This window comes from Anticarsia gemmatalis, chromosome 29 (assembly GCF_050436995.1).
Source record: "Anticarsia gemmatalis isolate Benzon Research Colony breed Stoneville strain chromosome 29, ilAntGemm2 primary, whole genome shotgun sequence".
Classification (NCBI taxonomy): Eukaryota; Metazoa; Arthropoda; class Insecta; order Lepidoptera; family Erebidae; genus Anticarsia; species Anticarsia gemmatalis.
The window spans coordinates 3,011,485-3,030,093 of NC_134773.1; the positions used below are offsets into that span (position 1 = coordinate 3,011,485).

Consider the following 18,609-nt stretch of genomic DNA (forward strand, 5'->3'; position numbering starts at 1 on the left):
TGACACACTCGCTCGCCACTACCAAAAACAGCCCTTTTCAGGGCTAACAATATATTCATGAATCATGTACAAACATACATATTCGTTTCTGATGCGTATACAGAAAGTCAAACAAACTAACCAACCAACTACTAACAAAACAATAAACTACCACAGCTATGTAACCAACCAACTAACTAACTAACTAAGGTATATAACACGAGAGAGATAATAACAACAATAATTATAATAATTGTATAGCTATGCTATGATAGTCGACGACGAATCAAACAATACACGAACCGACGACGTTACCTATGCCACCCTACATGACATGTGAGTGGTTAACTCGTAACGTAACTATAATTTCAAAACACCTAGAATATCATACACTATAACTAGCTACTACATAATACCTATATACAGCTAACAGCTTATCTGAAATAAAAAACTCACCCAAAGCCGCCGAACACATACCTACGAAGCACACGATACGATGATGATGACGATGACGATGATATTATATCATTATAACGGCACACCGCAACACAAACACAAACACAAACACACCCTAGCTTCCCTAGGTCACTCGCGAGTACCTAGATACTCGTAAATAATATAAATGTATTAGCTCTAATCACATCGCGATGCACATTGCAATTTGCACGCCGCGTACGTTACTCACTCACAATTCAAATTATTATAACTCTCAAGTGACATTAGTGACACTACGATATTGCAATTGCACCGACTACCTACACTCACCTACACGAGAAAAAAAAAAAAAAAAAAAACACATTCATAAATATTTTATTAGTTACTGTCAAAATCAAACTGACAAGTGACGACGCCCGACTGCCGGACGAAAAAAAAAAAAAATTTTTTTTTTTTTCTTTATTTGTATTGATATTCTCATCATTATACTAAGCATATATATTATAAGTACATTATACATAAATCATAAATCTATAATTCATAAAATATAACGTGGAAATGGCGCGAAAGTGCCGCGCACGCGCAATAGCGGCGATTATCGTGTTGTTTTCTCGCCCGTTTCGTTCGTGAGCGTCGACTCCGCTCCCCGCCCGACGGTTGCGCGCCAGCGATCGCGTATATAATAAAATGCCCCTGCTGTTGGCGAGTCACTCTACAACGCTTACTCGCTGCGCGCGCACACGGTGTTAGCTGTGTGTTTAACTTTGTTTTCAAATCTTCAATTTAAAAACTCTTCAACATGTCGGGCCGCGGCAAAGGTGGCAAAGTCAAGGGAAAGGCAAAGTCTCGCTCCAACCGTGCCGGTCTTCAGTTCCCCGTCGGTCGTATCCACAGGCTCCTGCGTAACGGCAATTACGCCGAGCGCGTCGGTGCCGGTGCACCAGTGTACCTGGCCGCCGTCATGGAGTACTTGGCCGCTGAGGTTCTCGAGTTGGCCGGCAACGCAGCGAGGGACAACAAGAAGACCAGGATCATTCCCCGTCACCTTCAGTTGGCCATCCGCAACGACGAGGAGTTGAACAAACTGCTCTCCGGCGTGACCATCGCCCAAGGCGGTGTCCTGCCGAACATCCAGGCGGTCCTGCTGCCCAAGAAGACCGAGAAGAAGGCTTAAAACCACCGCCTACTCCTCCTCCTCACACCCGACGCACTTCGTGGGAAGATATAATGATACGTTGCTGTCGTACGACCAAGACGACGACGACGGCGGCGTGCATTTTTCTTACAAAAGGCCCTTTTCAGGGCCACAATATGAATCAAAGTCTATCTATTTATCATAATTATCCTATGATAATGAATGACTGTTTCTGTTGCAACATGATTAAAAGTCAAACACACACAAAACAAACAACAACAGAGAAAAAAAAAAACAAACCCCACGAACGAATAGATTTTTTAATAATTATATTATTAATTAATAAACGTAATAAGTATGATAATATATAGTATAAAAGTACAATACATTATATTATACTATATGGCAACAATTATTATTATATACGTCATCTTCCCAAATTCCACTATTTAATTTCATTACCAATACCGTAACTTCGATATAACCACAGATTACAAAAAAGCTCAAAAGTGCTAGATCACAGGGCCGTAAAACGGAATAACAAAAAAAAAATATACGTCATCTCAGCCAGATTCAAATACTTACCAATGTTTTTTTTTTTTCTTTTTTTTTTTTGCGTACCTATGTCAGTTGTAGTAGTAGCAGTTAGTTGTAGTTCATAATTATGAAATATCGATAACTCATTAAATAAATATTATCATATGGCATGTAGGTGCTGATTTAAATAAAAAAAAATAATAATAAATGCTTAATAGTGAGTACAGTTTAGTTTATCCACGTGTCAACAACGTATGTATTTATAATTACAAAATATGTACACTCTTATTATGGTATGTAAACACCGATACAATAAAATAATTAGGTTATAATATTTATTTCATCTATGTCAGTCGTTCGCAGAACGCAAATATATAAATAAATAAAAAATCTAACGATAAAGTTAATACATTTAATAAGTGAATAATATATGTATACCTATTAGATAAAACACAAACAAAACATACTTGGCTTAGCATTATATTATATTGTGAGAGTGTGTGAGTGTTTTTTTTTTTTTTTTAATTTATTTTTAATTTTTTTTTTTTTTTTAAACAGCCTTAGCCAGTATTCTGTACCGCGTCGATCGCCCCCCGCCCTTTCCGCGCTCCGCGATGTGTAGCTGCCGGGCGTGCGTCAGCACTGCGTCGAGCTTACAGAGACCGCATCGGAGCGCTCCTATTGGCCCGTCCGACGGCGCGCGCTCCCTTAGGTCGCCACCACCGCGCGGCGAGAGCGCCGATAAATAAGAGCGGCCTCTCTGCAATTTCGAATCACAATCCAACCGCTCACCGTGCCGCACGGATCGAATTTTGCGCTCTGTATTGTATTGTTGTGTGATTGTTGAATCGCCGCACCATGCCGCCCAAGACAAGTGGTAAGGCCGCCAAGAAATCCGGCAAGGCCCAAAAGAACATCTCCAAGACCGACAAGAAAAAGAAGAAGCACAAGAGGAAGGAGAGCTACGCCATCTACATCTACAAGGTGCTCAAGCAGGTCCACCCCGACACCGGTATCTCCTCGAAGGCTATGTCGATCATGAACTCTTTCGTTAACGACATCTTCGAACGCATCGCCGCCGAAGCGTCTCGTCTAGCCCACTACAACAAGAGGTCCACCATCACATCGAGGGAGGTGCAGACATCCGTGAGGCTCCTGCTGCCCGGTGAGCTCGCCAAGCACGCCGTCAGCGAGGGTACCAAAGCTGTCACCAAGTACACCAGCTCCAAGTGAGCACAGCGTGTGCTTGCACTTGTACCGCCGCCACCGTTGCGCTCACCACATACACCTACCTATGTGTTGCGCACAAACAAAAGGCCCTTTTCAGGGCCACAAATATTTTCATATACAATTTAACATACAAAATGTATGTTTCTGTTGATAAACATGTCAAAAGTCAAACAACAACAACAACAACATAAAAAAAAACCTATCTCCGTCACTCCCAGTCGCTATCCTTTACGATCTGCAACGATTAAATTTAATACACACAGAAAAATAGTAACACAATGGAATTATATTATTGACAAAAACAACAATACATATATTATTTATATAATATAAAGTATGATGATAATAAATATAATAATATAATGACACTTTGAAGCTCCACGACCAGAGTACTATACCCATATCGTACATAATAATATTGCCTGCCTAATATTATTTTAAGTACTTCAATAAAATTCAAATAGTTGTCATTCAATGTTATATGGGAAAAAAAAAGAAAAAAAAAAAAAAGACGTTTATCATAGTTTGACGTTTATCAAGTTACTAAACTGCAAATAGTCGATGGAGAAATACAGTGATAGGTGTAATGTTTATAGGTGATGAACGGTATACAATATTATGTACTTAAATAAAATATTATAAATACTTACTTAAAAATAACAAAAAAAAATAATGATAATGGTAAGAATAACATATAGGTATAACGCATTTTGTTTCATGTTTCGTTCGTTCAAATAGTTGTCATTCAATGTTATAAAGAAAAAAAAAAAAAAAGAAAAAAAAAATGACGTTTATCATAGTTTGACGTTTATCAAGTTACTTATAGAATAATAATATAAACACGTACACACAATATAATATATTATGTACGCTTTAAAATAAAGGATTTATACGAATTTAGAGAGAAAATTCCAAGTGAGTTCGCCGCGGCCGGTTCGCGCTGTCGGCCCGTGTCGATCGTATAAATACGAGTGGGACGGGCAATGCGCGTTTCATTCCCGCTCGCACAGTCGCGCCGTTCGCACCGCACGTCGTTCGTTCAGGTTCAGTTTCAGTACAATTCAATTCAATTAAGAAATGGCGCGTACCAAGCAGACCGCTCGCAAGTCCACCGGTGGTAAGGCACCGAGGAAGCAGCTCGCCACCAAGGCGGCCCGCAAGAGCGCACCGGCAACCGGTGGTGTCAAGAAGCCCCATCGTTACAGGCCCGGAACCGTAGCGCTCCGTGAGATTCGTCGTTACCAGAAGAGTACCGAGCTGTTGATCCGCAAGCTTCCGTTCCAGCGTTTGGTGCGTGAGATCGCTCAAGACTTCAAGACCGATCTCCGTTTCCAGAGCTCCGCTGTGATGGCCCTGCAGGAGGCCAGCGAGGCTTACCTCGTCGGTCTCTTCGAAGACACCAACCTTTGCGCCATCCACGCCAAGCGTGTCACCATCATGCCCAAGGATATACAGCTGGCGCGCAGGATCCGCGGAGAGCGCGCCTAAGTGCAGTCAGTACTATCGAGTACTGCAGTTGGCGTGTACAAGGCGGTGTGCGATATATTGTTGTATACACCTATTAAGTATACACTTGTATTGCCGCTCAGCCGAATACCAAAAAGGCCCTTTTCAGGGCCACACATGAGTCATATATTTTTGTAATAAAATATGTTTCTGCAACTAACATTAAAAAGTCAAACAAACTATTAATTAACACACACAATATACCTACCTAATATCTAAATACTGCAAGTATGGTCCCCATATAAATATAATAAAATAAAATATAGCAGTTGCAACATGATATCATCATTCCTGTACAAGCTATAAAGATGCAGGCCTACACACAATATACATAAGTCCATCATATTTGACAAATTACAATATTTACTGGCGTGGTACATACAGCTACATATTATATAATATTACATATTATAATAGAGACAGTACATATAGGACGAAATAGATCCTAAATACAAAATGGTCGAATTTCATTACCTACATTACTGTACTTATACATTTTTTTTTTTTTTTTTCTTTTTCTTTTAACCAGACAGACACTCCTTAAATAATACTGATCGTGTATTGTATGCTTATAATAAATATAGATAGGTACCTACTGCTGAATGATGATAAAAATTATCAAAATCTAACAACCAATTTAATATAGGTACCTAAAATAATACTTTTTTCTTTTCTTTTTTTTTTTAAATCAATATTATGATGTTATACACTGCTAACCATATTATAGGCGGTGTGTTATAATATTAATAAATAAATATTATTTGATTAGTTTATATAATTAAGTAAATAGTTGAAATTTACTTTTTTTTTTTTTTTTAAATATACATATACAATAATATCAACTAAAATGAGGCAGCAAGTCGCACACGGCCCGCCAAAACAAAACAAACCCTGCGCGTCCGAGTTCCGACCGACCTATCGACTAGCGAACGAGCGAGCTCGAGCGAGCGCCGCAACGCGTATATAAATGAGGGGCATGTACTGGCCCGTGCACCCAGTCGTTCGCCAGCGCTCGCCCGTTGAACAACGTGCGCGCGTCACTTGTCTGTCTGCTCAACTCAACGTCACAACACTAAAGAACAAAGAAGATGACCGGCCGCGGAAAGGGAGGAAAAGGTCTGGGAAAGGGAGGAGCCAAGCGCCACAGGAAAGTGCTTCGCGATAACATCCAGGGTATCACGAAGCCCGCCATCCGTCGTCTCGCGCGCAGAGGCGGCGTCAAGCGTATCTCCGGTCTTATTTACGAGGAGACTCGCGGTGTGCTGAAGGTGTTCCTCGAGAACGTGATCCGCGACGCCGTCACATACACCGAGCACGCCAAGAGGAAGACCGTCACCGCCATGGACGTCGTCTACGCGCTGAAACGTCAAGGCCGCACCCTGTACGGTTTCGGCGGTTAAGCTGCTTCTGCTCGACGGACGACGACACACACACCCGTCCTCCAGCCGGCACTGTCGCAATTGCGCATCGCTCGTTGAGCGTACGCGTCATATGTGATAGCGCTAATAAAAAGGCCCTTTTCAGGGCCGCATACGATTCATATAAACTATTATAAAGTTTATGTTTCTATAATGAACACACGATAAGTCAAACTCTCATACTATACTACATAGTAGTATACTGTATACAGTATACTATACACGTACATAATAATAATATATGAATAAATTCACTTCACCTACTAACGCTAGAACGCAACGTACCGAGTAGTTTACTATAACATAATCATCAATATTATATGAAACGAATAGAGTATAATACACGTACGTAGGTAACCTACCTACCTATATAATGTGTTATGATAAAATCATTGATACTGGTGTATCTCTCTGTCAACTTACTTATGTACAGCTACTACTTGTTTGAAGTTATGAGTGAGTATGTACATATATTACAAAAATACAATATTTGTAATCAGAACACTGACTGACATACCTGGATCGTCTCTCTGCATTCGACTGCGTTTCTTCTTAGTTGATGCTACGTTGCGACGTCGAATGTCCTCAGGGCTCAGCCTCAGCCTCAGCTCAGCTGCTTACCGGTAACCTGAAATAGAAATATCCGTACAAATTACAAATAGGTACATAGTAATAAATAACATGCAAGCATTAATAATAGGTATTAAGATTAGAATTAAAATGTTTCGAGTAACATTTAAATAATAGAGAATATAAACAGTTTAACACTAACTAACGTAACTGTATGATAATTAAAATAATAATTGTCATATTGATATATTATGGTATGTGTACATGTCAACATCAAAGTAATGTTGTTGTTAAAACTTACATACATATTTAGACAAATCGAACTAAATAGAAAATTTTATGCATAATATTAATTAATTCATATTTGTGTGTGTGTTTAATATTGTGTTCAAGTAAGTGTTGTGTTGTTGGACACTGGTACATAATAATAATTAATAGCTGTAACTGAGAGCACTGCCTAAGGGAATGAATCTACTAAACTTACACGGGACACGGGTGTCTGTCTCCGTACCGTGTACCGTGTGTGTACGTACGGCGAGAGATTGAGCGTGTGCATAACGTGATTATTCGTCTATTGGCATGTTGAATTGCATTATATGCACTTTCACATTGTTTAATATAGTATTTTGTAATTTTATATTAGTTTATTAAACGTTATACCACCAGGTCTGACTCGCCCGTCCTTAAGTGGTATAACGCTTTCGTGTTTTACGAAGGTTCACTTTTAATCGTCTAATACGTTCGACCAAAGTGTTAATACAAATGAAATGTTGATACGTTTCAAGCTCGATATCCTCCTTGTTGATTTATCGACCGTTTACAACTGAAACGTTGTGTTTTATAGAGAAAAATACATTTTGAAGTGAACGCGAGGTATGCCAAGTAGACAGTATGGATTATAATGGTGAGCGCCGGCTCGATCGTTCGTTTTATGCGATATCTATCGGTACCGGTAGATAGTCTCGTTCATTATGTATACGAAAATACAATAAACGAGTGTGGTTACATAACAAAAATATAATAAATTTGTATTTAATTAGATACGTGTTAGTGAAAAGTATGAAGTGTTCATACGAGAAATCGTCTCGCGACAGAATGGCCCTCGTTACGGTAAAGTCTCGAGGTAGCTAATCGGGTGGCAAGTTGCGTATAGTGGCGACATCTACTACGATAGTCGAAGTCTCAGATCGAACCTCTCTTTCACACTCGCGTGAACACGTTTGTTTGATCGTTCTCTCTCTCTCTCTCACTTACTTACTTACTCTCGCAATCAATCTATCAACAATCAACAATGGCCGATACAGCAGTCGCCGCCGAAGCTCCCGCTCCCGCTACACCAGCAAAGAAACAGGCAAGACAGGCGGGCGGCGCTAAGAAACCTAAGGCGAAGCCTACGCACCCGAAGACGTCCGAGATGGTGAACAACGCTATCAAGGAGATGAAGGAGCGCAGCGGATCCTCGCTGCAGGCGATCAAGAAGTACATCGCCGCTCAGTACAAGGTAGACGCCGAGAAGTTGGCGCCGTTCATCAGAAAATACCTGAAGAGCGCCGTCGAGTCCGGCGCGCTCATCCAGACCAAGGGCAAGGGCGCGTCCGGTTCGTTCAAGCTAGAGTCCAAGTCGGCCGCCGCCAAGAAGCCGAGCGCGAGCGCCGGTGCGGGCAAGGCAGCCGCCGGCAAGGGTGCAGCGGCAGCGTCGAAGGCCGGCAAGAAGGCGACCGCCTCCGCCGCCGGCGCCAAGAGCAAGAAGGCCACAGCCGCGTCCGCGTCTGCCTCCGCATCGCCGTCCAAAGCCAAGGCTTCGGCCGCCGCGAAGGACAAGAAGGCCGCCGCCGCCGCGAAGAAGAAGCCCGCCGCCAAGAAGGCCGCCGCGCCCGCCAAGGCCAAGGGCGGCGCCGCACCCAAGGCTAAGAAGACCGCGAAGCCACCCACGAAGAAGCCGAAGGCGCCCAAGCCCAAGAAGGCCGCCGCTACGCCCAAGTCCAAGCCCGCCGCGAAGAAGGCAGCCGCAGCCAAGAAGTAAATATCACACACGCCGGCCGCAGCCAACGAGTGCGCGCGCTATACACGCGCGGGTGCGGTGCATGGTCGCGCTACACCGTCGTCGCGTCGTCGGTCCCGCCGCGCCGCCGCCGCAGCATCAGCAGCAGCAGCAGCAGCAGCAGCAGCAGCAGCAGCAGCGGCAGCGAGCGACCCGCCACCGGGTCGCCGTCGCAGCAGCCGCGAGCCTCACGGCGGCGTGCGTGACACACTCGCTCGCCACTACCAAAAACAGCCCTTTTCAGGGCTAACAATATATTCATGAATCATGTACAAACATACATATTCGTTTCTGATGCGTATACAGAAAGTCAAACAAACTAACCAACCAACTACTAACAAAACAATAAACTACCACAGCTATGTAACCAACCAACTAACTAACTAACTAAGGTATATAACACGAGAGAGATAATAACAACAATAATTATAATAATTGTATAGCTATGCTATGATAGTCGACGACGAATCAAACAATACACGAACCGACGACGTTACCTATGCCACCCTACATGACATGTGAGTGGTTAACTCGTAACGTAACTATAATTTCAAAACACCTAGAATATCATACACTATAACTAGCTACTACATAATACCTATATACAGCTAACAGCTTATCTGAAATAAAAAACTCACCCAAAGCCGCCGAACACATACCTACGAAGCACACGATACGATGATGATGACGATGACGATGATATTATATCATTATAACGGCACACCGCAACACAAACACAAACACAAACACACCCTAGCTTCCCTAGGTCACTCGCGAGTACCTAGATACTCGTAAATAATATAAATGTATTAGCTCTAATCACATCGCGATGCACATTGCAATTTGCACGCCGCGTACGTTACTCACTCACAATTCAAATTATTATAACTCTCAAGTGACATTAGTGACACTACGATATTGCAATTGCACCGACTACCTACACTCACCTACACGAGAAAAAAAAAAAAAAAAAAACACATTCATAAATATTTTATTAGTTACTGTCAAAATCAAACTGACAAGTGACGACGCCCGACTGCCGGACGAAAAAAAAAAAAAATTTTTTTTTTTTTCTTTATTTGTATTGATATTCTCATCATTATACTAAGCATATATATTATAAGTACATTATACATAAATCATAAATCTATAATTCATAAAATATAACGTGGAAATGGCGCGAAAGTGCCGCGCACGCGCAATAGCGGCGATTATCGTGTTGTTTTCTCGCCCGTTTCGTTCGTGAGCGTCGACTCCGCTCCCCGCCCGACGGTTGCGCGCCAGCGATCGCGTATATAATAAAATGCCCCTGCTGTTGGCGAGTCACTCTACAACGCTTACTCGCTGCGCGCGCACACGGTGTTAGCTGTGTGTTTAACTTTGTTTTCAAATCTTCAATTTAAAAACTCTTCAACATGTCGGGCCGCGGCAAAGGTGGCAAAGTCAAGGGAAAGGCAAAGTCTCGCTCCAACCGTGCCGGTCTTCAGTTCCCCGTCGGTCGTATCCACAGGCTCCTGCGTAACGGCAATTACGCCGAGCGCGTCGGTGCCGGTGCACCAGTGTACCTGGCCGCCGTCATGGAGTACTTGGCCGCTGAGGTTCTCGAGTTGGCCGGCAACGCAGCGAGGGACAACAAGAAGACCAGGATCATTCCCCGTCACCTTCAGTTGGCCATCCGCAACGACGAGGAGTTGAACAAACTGCTCTCCGGCGTGACCATCGCCCAAGGCGGTGTCCTGCCGAACATCCAGGCGGTCCTGCTGCCCAAGAAGACCGAGAAGAAGGCTTAAAACCACCGCCTACTCCTCCTCCTCACACCCGACGCACTTCGTGGGAAGATATAATGATACGTTGCTGTCGTACGACCAAGACGACGACGACGGCGGCGTGCATTTTTCTTACAAAAGGCCCTTTTCAGGGCCACAATATGAATCAAAGTCTATCTATTTATCATAATTATCCTATGATAATGAATGACTGTTTCTGTTGCAACATGATTAAAAGTCAAACACACACAAAACAAACAACAACAGAGAAAAAAAAAAACAAACCCCACGAACGAATAGATTTTTTAATAATTATATTATTAATTAATAAACGTAATAAGTATGATAATATATAGTATAAAAGTACAATACATTATATTATACTATATGGCAACAATTATTATTATATACGTCATCTTCCCAAATTCCACTATTTAATTTCATTACCAATACCGTAACTTCGATATAACCACAGATTACAAAAAAGCTCAAAAGTGCTAGATCACAGGGCCGTAAAACGGAATAACAAAAAAAAAATATACGTCATCTCAGCCAGATTCAAATACTTACCAATGTTTTTTTTTTTTCTTTTTTTTTTTTGCGTACCTATGTCAGTTGTAGTAGTAGCAGTTAGTTGTAGTTCATAATTATGAAATATCGATAACTCATTAAATAAATATTATCATATGGCATGTAGGTGCTGATTTAAATAAAAAAAAATAATAATAAATGCTTAATAGTGAGTACAGTTTAGTTTATCCACGTGTCAACAACGTATGTATTTATAATTACAAAATATGTACACTCTTATTATGGTATGTAAACACCGATACAATAAAATAATTAGGTTATAATATTTATTTCATCTATGTCAGTCGTTCGCAGAACGCAAATATATAAATAAATAAAAAATCTAACGATAAAGTTAATACATTTAATAAGTGAATAATATATGTATACCTATTAGATAAAACACAAACAAAACATACTTGGCTTAGCATTATATTATATTGTGAGAGTGTGTGAGTGTTTTTTTTTTTTTTTTAATTTATTTTTAATTTTTTTTTTTTTTTAAACAGCCTTAGCCAGTATTCTGTACCGCGTCGATCGCCCCCCGCCCTTTCCGCGCTCCGCGATGTGTAGCTGCCGGGCGTGCGTCAGCACTGCGTCGAGCTTACAGAGACCGCATCGGAGCGCTCCTATTGGCCCGTCCGACGGCGCGCGCTCCCTTAGGTCGCCACCACCGCGCGGCGAGAGCGCCGATAAATAAGAGCGGCCTCTCTGCAATTTCGAATCACAATCCAACCGCTCACCGTGCCGCACGGATCGAATTTTGCGCTCTGTATTGTATTGTTGTGTGATTGTTGAATCGCCGCACCATGCCGCCCAAGACAAGTGGTAAGGCCGCCAAGAAATCCGGCAAGGCCCAAAAGAACATCTCCAAGACCGACAAGAAAAAGAAGAAGCACAAGAGGAAGGAGAGCTACGCCATCTACATCTACAAGGTGCTCAAGCAGGTCCACCCCGACACCGGTATCTCCTCGAAGGCTATGTCGATCATGAACTCTTTCGTTAACGACATCTTCGAACGCATCGCCGCCGAAGCGTCTCGTCTAGCCCACTACAACAAGAGGTCCACCATCACATCGAGGGAGGTGCAGACATCCGTGAGGCTCCTGCTGCCCGGTGAGCTCGCCAAGCACGCCGTCAGCGAGGGTACCAAAGCTGTCACCAAGTACACCAGCTCCAAGTGAGCACAGCGTGTGCTTGCACTTGTACCGCCGCCACCGTTGCGCTCACCACATACACCTACCTATGTGTTGCGCACAAACAAAAGGCCCTTTTCAGGGCCACAAATATTTTCATATACAATTTAACATACAAAATGTATGTTTCTGTTGATAAACATGTCAAAAGTCAAACAACAACAACAACAACATAAAAAAAAACCTATCTCCGTCACTCCCAGTCGCTATCCTTTACGATCTGCAACGATTAAATTTAATACACACAGAAAAATAGTAACACAATGGAATTATATTATTGACAAAAACAACAATACATATATTATTTATATAATATAAAGTATGATGATAATAAATATAATAATATAATGACACTTTGAAGCTCCACGACCAGAGTACTATACCCATATCGTACATAATAATATTGCCTGCCTAATATTATTTTAAGTACTTCAATAAAATTCAAATAGTTGTCATTCAATGTTATATGGGAAAAAAAAAGAAAAAAAAAAAAAAGACGTTTATCATAGTTTGACGTTTATCAAGTTACTAAACTGCAAATAGTCGATGGAGAAATACAGTGATAGGTGTAATGTTTATAGGTGATGAACGGTATACAATATTATGTACTTAAATAAAATATTATAAATACTTACTTAAAAATAACAAAAAAAAATAATGATAATGGTAAGAATAACATATAGGTATAACGCATTTTGTTTCATGTTTCGTTCGTTCAAATAGTTGTCATTCAATGTTATAAAGAAAAAAAAAAAAAAAGAAAAAAAAAATGACGTTTATCATAGTTTGACGTTTATCAAGTTACTTATAGAATAATAATATAAACACGTACACACAATATAATATATTATGTACGCTTTAAAATAAAGGATTTATACGAATTTAGAGAGAAAATTCCAAGTGAGTTCGCCGCGGCCGGTTCGCGCTGTCGGCCCGTGTCGATCGTATAAATACGAGTGGGACGGGCAATGCGCGTTTCATTCCCGCTCGCACAGTCGCGCCGTTCGCACCGCACGTCGTTCGTTCAGGTTCAGTTTCAGTACAATTCAATTCAATTAAGAAATGGCGCGTACCAAGCAGACCGCTCGCAAGTCCACCGGTGGTAAGGCACCGAGGAAGCAGCTCGCCACCAAGGCGGCCCGCAAGAGCGCACCGGCAACCGGTGGTGTCAAGAAGCCCCATCGTTACAGGCCCGGAACCGTAGCGCTCCGTGAGATTCGTCGTTACCAGAAGAGTACCGAGCTGTTGATCCGCAAGCTTCCGTTCCAGCGTTTGGTGCGTGAGATCGCTCAAGACTTCAAGACCGATCTCCGTTTCCAGAGCTCCGCTGTGATGGCCCTGCAGGAGGCCAGCGAGGCTTACCTCGTCGGTCTCTTCGAAGACACCAACCTTTGCGCCATCCACGCCAAGCGTGTCACCATCATGCCCAAGGATATACAGCTGGCGCGCAGGATCCGCGGAGAGCGCGCCTAAGTGCAGTCAGTACTATCGAGTACTGCAGTTGGCGTGTACAAGGCGGTGTGCGATATATTGTTGTATACACCTATTAAGTATACACTTGTATTGCCGCTCAGCCGAATACCAAAAAGGCCCTTTTCAGGGCCACACATGAGTCATATATTTTTGTAATAAAATATGTTTCTGCAACTAACATTAAAAAGTCAAACAAACTATTAATTAACACACACAATATACCTACCTAATATCTAAATACTGCAAGTATGGTCCCCATATAAATATAATAAAATAAAATATAGCAGTTGCAACATGATATCATCATTCCTGTACAAGCTATAAAGATGCAGGCCTACACACAATATACATAAGTCCATCATATTTGACAAATTACAATATTTACTGGCGTGGTACATACAGCTACATATTATATAATATTACATATTATAATAGAGACAGTACATATAGGACGAAATAGATCCTAAATACAAAATGGTCGAATTTCATTACCTACATTACTGTACTTATACATTTTTTTTTTTTTTTTCTTTTTCTTTTAACCAGACAGACACTCCTTAAATAATACTGATCGTGTATTGTATGCTTATAATAAATATAGATAGGTACCTACTGCTGAATGATGATAAAAATTATCAAAATCTAACAACCAATTTAATATAGGTACCTAAAATAATACTTTTTTCTTTTCTTTTTTTTTTTAAATCAATATTATGATGTTATACACTGCTAACCATATTATAGGCGGTGTGTTATAATATTAATAAATAAATATTATTTGATTAGTTTATATAATTAAGTAAATAGTTGAAATTTACTTTTTTTTTTTTTTTTAAATATACATATACAATAATATCAACTAAAATGAGGCAGCAAGTCGCACACGGCCCGCCAAAACAAAACAAACCCTGCGCGTCCGAGTTCCGACCGACCTATCGACTAGCGAACGAGCGAGCTCGAGCGAGCGCCGCAACGCGTATATAAATGAGGGGCATGTACTGGCCCGTGCACCCAGTCGTTCGCCAGCGCTCGCCCGTTGAACAACGTGCGCGCGTCACTTGTCTGTCTGCTCAACTCAACGTCACAACACTAAAGAACAAAGAAGATGACCGGCCGCGGAAAGGGAGGAAAAGGTCTGGGAAAGGGAGGAGCCAAGCGCCACAGGAAAGTGCTTCGCGATAACATCCAGGGTATCACGAAGCCCGCCATCCGTCGTCTCGCGCGCAGAGGCGGCGTCAAGCGTATCTCCGGTCTTATTTACGAGGAGACTCGCGGTGTGCTGAAGGTGTTCCTCGAGAACGTGATCCGCGACGCCGTCACATACACCGAGCACGCCAAGAGGAAGACCGTCACCGCCATGGACGTCGTCTACGCGCTGAAACGTCAAGGCCGCACCCTGTACGGTTTCGGCGGTTAAGCTGCTTCTGCTCGACGGACGACGACACACACACCCGTCCTCCAGCCGGCACTGTCGCAATTGCGCATCGCTCGTTGAGCGTACGCGTCATATGTGATAGCGCTAATAAAAAGGCCCTTTTCAGGGCCGCATACGATTCATATAAACTATTATAAAGTTTATGTTTCTATAATGAACACACGATAAGTCAAACTCTCATACTATACTACATAGTAGTATACTGTATACAGTATACTATACACGTACATAATAATAATATATGAATAAATTCACTTCACCTACTAACGCTAGAACGCAACGTACCGAGTAGTTTACTATAACATAATCATCAATATTATATGAAACGAATAGAGTATAATACACGTACGTAGGTAACCTACCTACCTATATAATGTGTTATGATAAAATCATTGATACTGGTGTATCTCTCTGTCAACTTACTTATGTACAGCTACTACTTGTTTGAAGTTATGAGTGAGTATGTACATATATTACAAAAATACAATATTTGTAATCAGAACACTGACTGACATACCTGGATCGTCTCTCTGCATTCGACTGCGTTTCTTCTTAGTTGATGCTACGTTGCGACGTCGAATGTCCTCAGGGCTCAGCCTCAGCCTCAGCTCAGCTGCTTACCGGTAACCTGAAATAGAAATATCCGTACAAATTACAAATAGGTACATAGTAATAAATAACATGCAAGCATTAATAATAGGTATTAAGATTAGAATTAAAATGTTTCGAGTAACATTTAAATAATAGAGAATATAAACAGTTTAACACTAACTAACGTAACTGTATGATAATTAAAATAATAATTGTCATATTGATATATTATGGTATGTGTACATGTCAACATCAAAGTAATGTTGTTGTTAAAACTTACATACATATTTAGACAAATCGAACTAAATAGAAAATTTTATGCATAATATTAATTAATTCATATTTGTGTGTGTGTTTAATATTGTGTTCAAGTAAGTGTTGTGTTGTTGGACACTGGTACATAATAATAATTAATAGCTGTAACTGAGAGCACTGCCTAAGGGAATGAATCTACTAAACTTACACGGGACACGGGTGTCTGTCTCCGTACCGTGTACCGTGTGTGTACGTACGGCGAGAGATTGAGCGTGTGCATAACGTGATTATTCGTCTATTGGCATGTTGAATTGCATTATATGCACTTTCACATTGTTTAATATAGTATTTTGTAATTTTATATTAGTTTATTAAACGTTATACCACCAGGTCTGACTCGCCCGTCCTTAAGTGGTATAACGCTTTCGTGTTTTACGAAGGTTCACTTTTAATCGTCTAATACGTTCGACCAAAGTGTTAATACAAATGAAATGTTGATACGTTTCAAGCTCGATATCCTCCTTGTTGATTTATCGACCGTTTACAACTGAAACGTTGTGTTTTATAGAGAAAAATACATTTTGAAGTGAACGCGAGGTATGCCAAGTAGACAGTATGGATTATAATGGTGAGCGCCGGCTCGATCGTTCGTTTTATGCGATATCTATCGGTACCGGTAGATAGTCTCGTTCATTATGTATACGAAAATACAATAAACGAGTGTGGTTACATAACAAAAATATAATAAATTTGTATTTAATTAGATACGTGTTAGTGAAAAGTATGAAGTGTTCATACGAGAAATCGTCTCGCGACAGAATGGCCCTCGTTACGGTAAAGTCTCGAGGTAGCTAATCGGGTGGCAAGTTGCGTATAGTGGCGACATCTACTACGATAGTCGAAGTCTCAGATCGAACCTCTCTTTCACACTCGCGTGAACACGTTTGTTTGATCGTTCTCTCTCTCTCTCTCACTTACTTACTTACTCTCGCAATCAATCTATCAACAATCAACAATGGCCGATACAGCAGTCGCCGCCGAAGCTCCCGCTCCCGCTACACCAGCAAAGAAACAGGCAAGACAGGCGGGCGGCGCTAAGAAACCTAAGGCGAAGCCTACGCACCCGAAGACGTCCGAGATGGTGAACAACGCTATCAAGGAGATGAAGGAGCGCAGCGGATCCTCGCTGCAGGCGATCAAGAAGTACATCGCCGCTCAGTACAAGGTAGACGCCGAGAAGTTGGCGCCGTTCATCAGAAAATACCTGAAGAGCGCCGTCGAGTCCGGCGCGCTCATCCAGACCAAGGGCAAGGGCGCGTCCGGTTCGTTCAAGCTAGAGTCCAAGTCGGCCGCCGCCAAGAAGCCGAGCGCGAGCGCCGGTGCGGGCAAGGCAGCCGCCGGCAAGGGTGCAGCGGCAGCGTCGAAGGCCGGCAAGAAGGCGACCGCCTCCGCCGCCGGCGCCAAGAGCAAGAAGGCCACAGCCGCGTCCGCGTCTGCCTCCGCATCGCCGTCCAAAGCCAAGGCTTCGGCCGCCGCGAAGGACAAGAAGGCCGCCGCCGCCGCGAAGAAGAAGCCCGCCGCCAAGAAGGCCGCCGCGCCCGCCAAGGCCAAGGGCGGCGCCGCACCCAAGGCTAAGAAGACCGCGAAGCCACCCACGAAGAAGCCGAAGGCGCCCAAGCCCAAGAAGGCCGCCGCTACGCCCAAGTCCAAGCCCGCCGCGAAGAAGGCAGCCGCAGCCAAGAAGTAAATATCACACACGCCGGCCGCAGCCAACGAGTGCGCGCGCTATACACGCGCGGGTGCGGTGCATGGTCGCGCTACACCGTCGTCGCGTCGTCGGTCCCGCCGCGCCGCCGCCGCAGCATCAGCAGCAGCAGCAGCAGCAGCAGCAGCAGCAGCAGCAGCGGCAGCGAGCGACCCGCCACCGGGTCGCCGTCGCAGCAGCCGCGAGCCTCACGGCGGCGTGCGTGACACACTCGCTCGCCACTACCAAAAACAGCCCTTTTCAGGGCTAACAATATATTCATGAATCATGTACAAACATACATATTCGTTTCTGATGCGTATACAGAAAGTCAAACAAACTAACCAACCAACTACTAACAAAACAATAAACTACCACAGCTATGTAACCAACCAACTAACTAACTAACTAAGGTATATAACACGAGAGAGATAATAACAACAATAATTATAATAATTGTATAGCTATGCTATGATAGTCGACGACGAATCAAACAATACACGAACCGACGACGTTACCTATGCCACCCTACATGACATGTGAGTGGTTAACTCGTAACGTAACTATAATTTCAAAACACCTAGAATATCATACACTATAACTAGCTACTACATAATACCTATATACAGCTAACAGCTTATCTGAAATAAAAAACTCACCCAAAGCCGCCGAACACATACCTACGAAGCACACGATACGATGATGATGACGATGACGATGATATTATA

The 18,609-nt window shown here is 42.5% G+C and overlaps 10 protein-coding genes across 10 annotated transcripts; all 10 read left to right on the forward strand.

Annotated features, from left to right (window-relative positions):
- The first annotated feature begins 1,069 nt into the window (after window positions 1-1,069).
- On the forward strand, window positions 1,070-1,715 carry LOC142985033 (histone H2A). Its single transcript, XM_076132947.1, has one exon. The coding sequence runs from the start codon at window positions 1,214-1,216 to the stop codon at window positions 1,586-1,588; it is 375 nt and encodes a 124-aa protein (XP_075989062.1). The 5' UTR covers window positions 1,070-1,213; the 3' UTR covers window positions 1,589-1,715.
- A 141-nt stretch (window positions 1,716-1,856) lies between these two features.
- Window positions 1,857-3,459, forward strand: LOC142985034 (histone H2B). Its single transcript, XM_076132949.1, has one exon. The coding sequence runs from the start codon at window positions 2,945-2,947 to the stop codon at window positions 3,317-3,319; it is 375 nt and encodes a 124-aa protein (XP_075989064.1). The 5' UTR covers window positions 1,857-2,944; the 3' UTR covers window positions 3,320-3,459.
- A 718-nt stretch (window positions 3,460-4,177) lies between these two features.
- On the forward strand, window positions 4,178-4,943 carry LOC142985026 (histone H3). The gene has a single exon (XM_076132939.1). It carries the CDS (start codon window positions 4,394-4,396, stop codon window positions 4,802-4,804), a length of 411 nt encoding a protein of 136 aa, XP_075989054.1. The 5' UTR covers window positions 4,178-4,393; the 3' UTR covers window positions 4,805-4,943.
- Window positions 4,944-5,899: 956 nt separating this feature from the next.
- Window positions 5,900-6,734, forward strand: LOC142985049 (histone H4). The gene has a single exon (XM_076132966.1). The coding sequence runs from the start codon at window positions 5,911-5,913 to the stop codon at window positions 6,220-6,222; it is 312 nt and encodes a 103-aa protein (XP_075989081.1). The 5' UTR covers window positions 5,900-5,910; the 3' UTR covers window positions 6,223-6,734.
- A 173-nt stretch (window positions 6,735-6,907) lies between these two features.
- LOC142985020 (uncharacterized) lies at window positions 6,908-9,070 on the forward strand. The gene has a single exon (XM_076132932.1). It carries the CDS (start codon window positions 8,102-8,104, stop codon window positions 8,831-8,833), a length of 732 nt encoding a protein of 243 aa, XP_075989047.1. The 5' UTR covers window positions 6,908-8,101; the 3' UTR covers window positions 8,834-9,070.
- A 1,052-nt stretch (window positions 9,071-10,122) lies between these two features.
- Window positions 10,123-10,768, forward strand: LOC142985031 (histone H2A). Its single transcript, XM_076132945.1, has one exon. It carries the CDS (start codon window positions 10,267-10,269, stop codon window positions 10,639-10,641), a length of 375 nt encoding a protein of 124 aa, XP_075989060.1. The 5' UTR covers window positions 10,123-10,266; the 3' UTR covers window positions 10,642-10,768.
- A 907-nt stretch (window positions 10,769-11,675) lies between these two features.
- Window positions 11,676-12,511, forward strand: LOC142985035 (histone H2B). The gene has a single exon (XM_076132950.1). The coding sequence runs from the start codon at window positions 11,997-11,999 to the stop codon at window positions 12,369-12,371; it is 375 nt and encodes a 124-aa protein (XP_075989065.1). The 5' UTR covers window positions 11,676-11,996; the 3' UTR covers window positions 12,372-12,511.
- A 718-nt stretch (window positions 12,512-13,229) lies between these two features.
- Window positions 13,230-13,995, forward strand: LOC142985027 (histone H3). The gene has a single exon (XM_076132941.1). It carries the CDS (start codon window positions 13,446-13,448, stop codon window positions 13,854-13,856), a length of 411 nt encoding a protein of 136 aa, XP_075989056.1. The 5' UTR covers window positions 13,230-13,445; the 3' UTR covers window positions 13,857-13,995.
- Window positions 13,996-14,950: 955 nt separating this feature from the next.
- LOC142985048 (histone H4) lies at window positions 14,951-15,785 on the forward strand. The gene has a single exon (XM_076132965.1). It carries the CDS (start codon window positions 14,962-14,964, stop codon window positions 15,271-15,273), a length of 312 nt encoding a protein of 103 aa, XP_075989080.1. The 5' UTR covers window positions 14,951-14,961; the 3' UTR covers window positions 15,274-15,785.
- A 27-nt stretch (window positions 15,786-15,812) lies between these two features.
- On the forward strand, window positions 15,813-18,122 carry LOC142985021 (uncharacterized). The gene has a single exon (XM_076132934.1). The coding sequence runs from the start codon at window positions 17,153-17,155 to the stop codon at window positions 17,882-17,884; it is 732 nt and encodes a 243-aa protein (XP_075989049.1). The 5' UTR covers window positions 15,813-17,152; the 3' UTR covers window positions 17,885-18,122.
- Window positions 18,123-18,609: the final 487 nt, after the last annotated feature.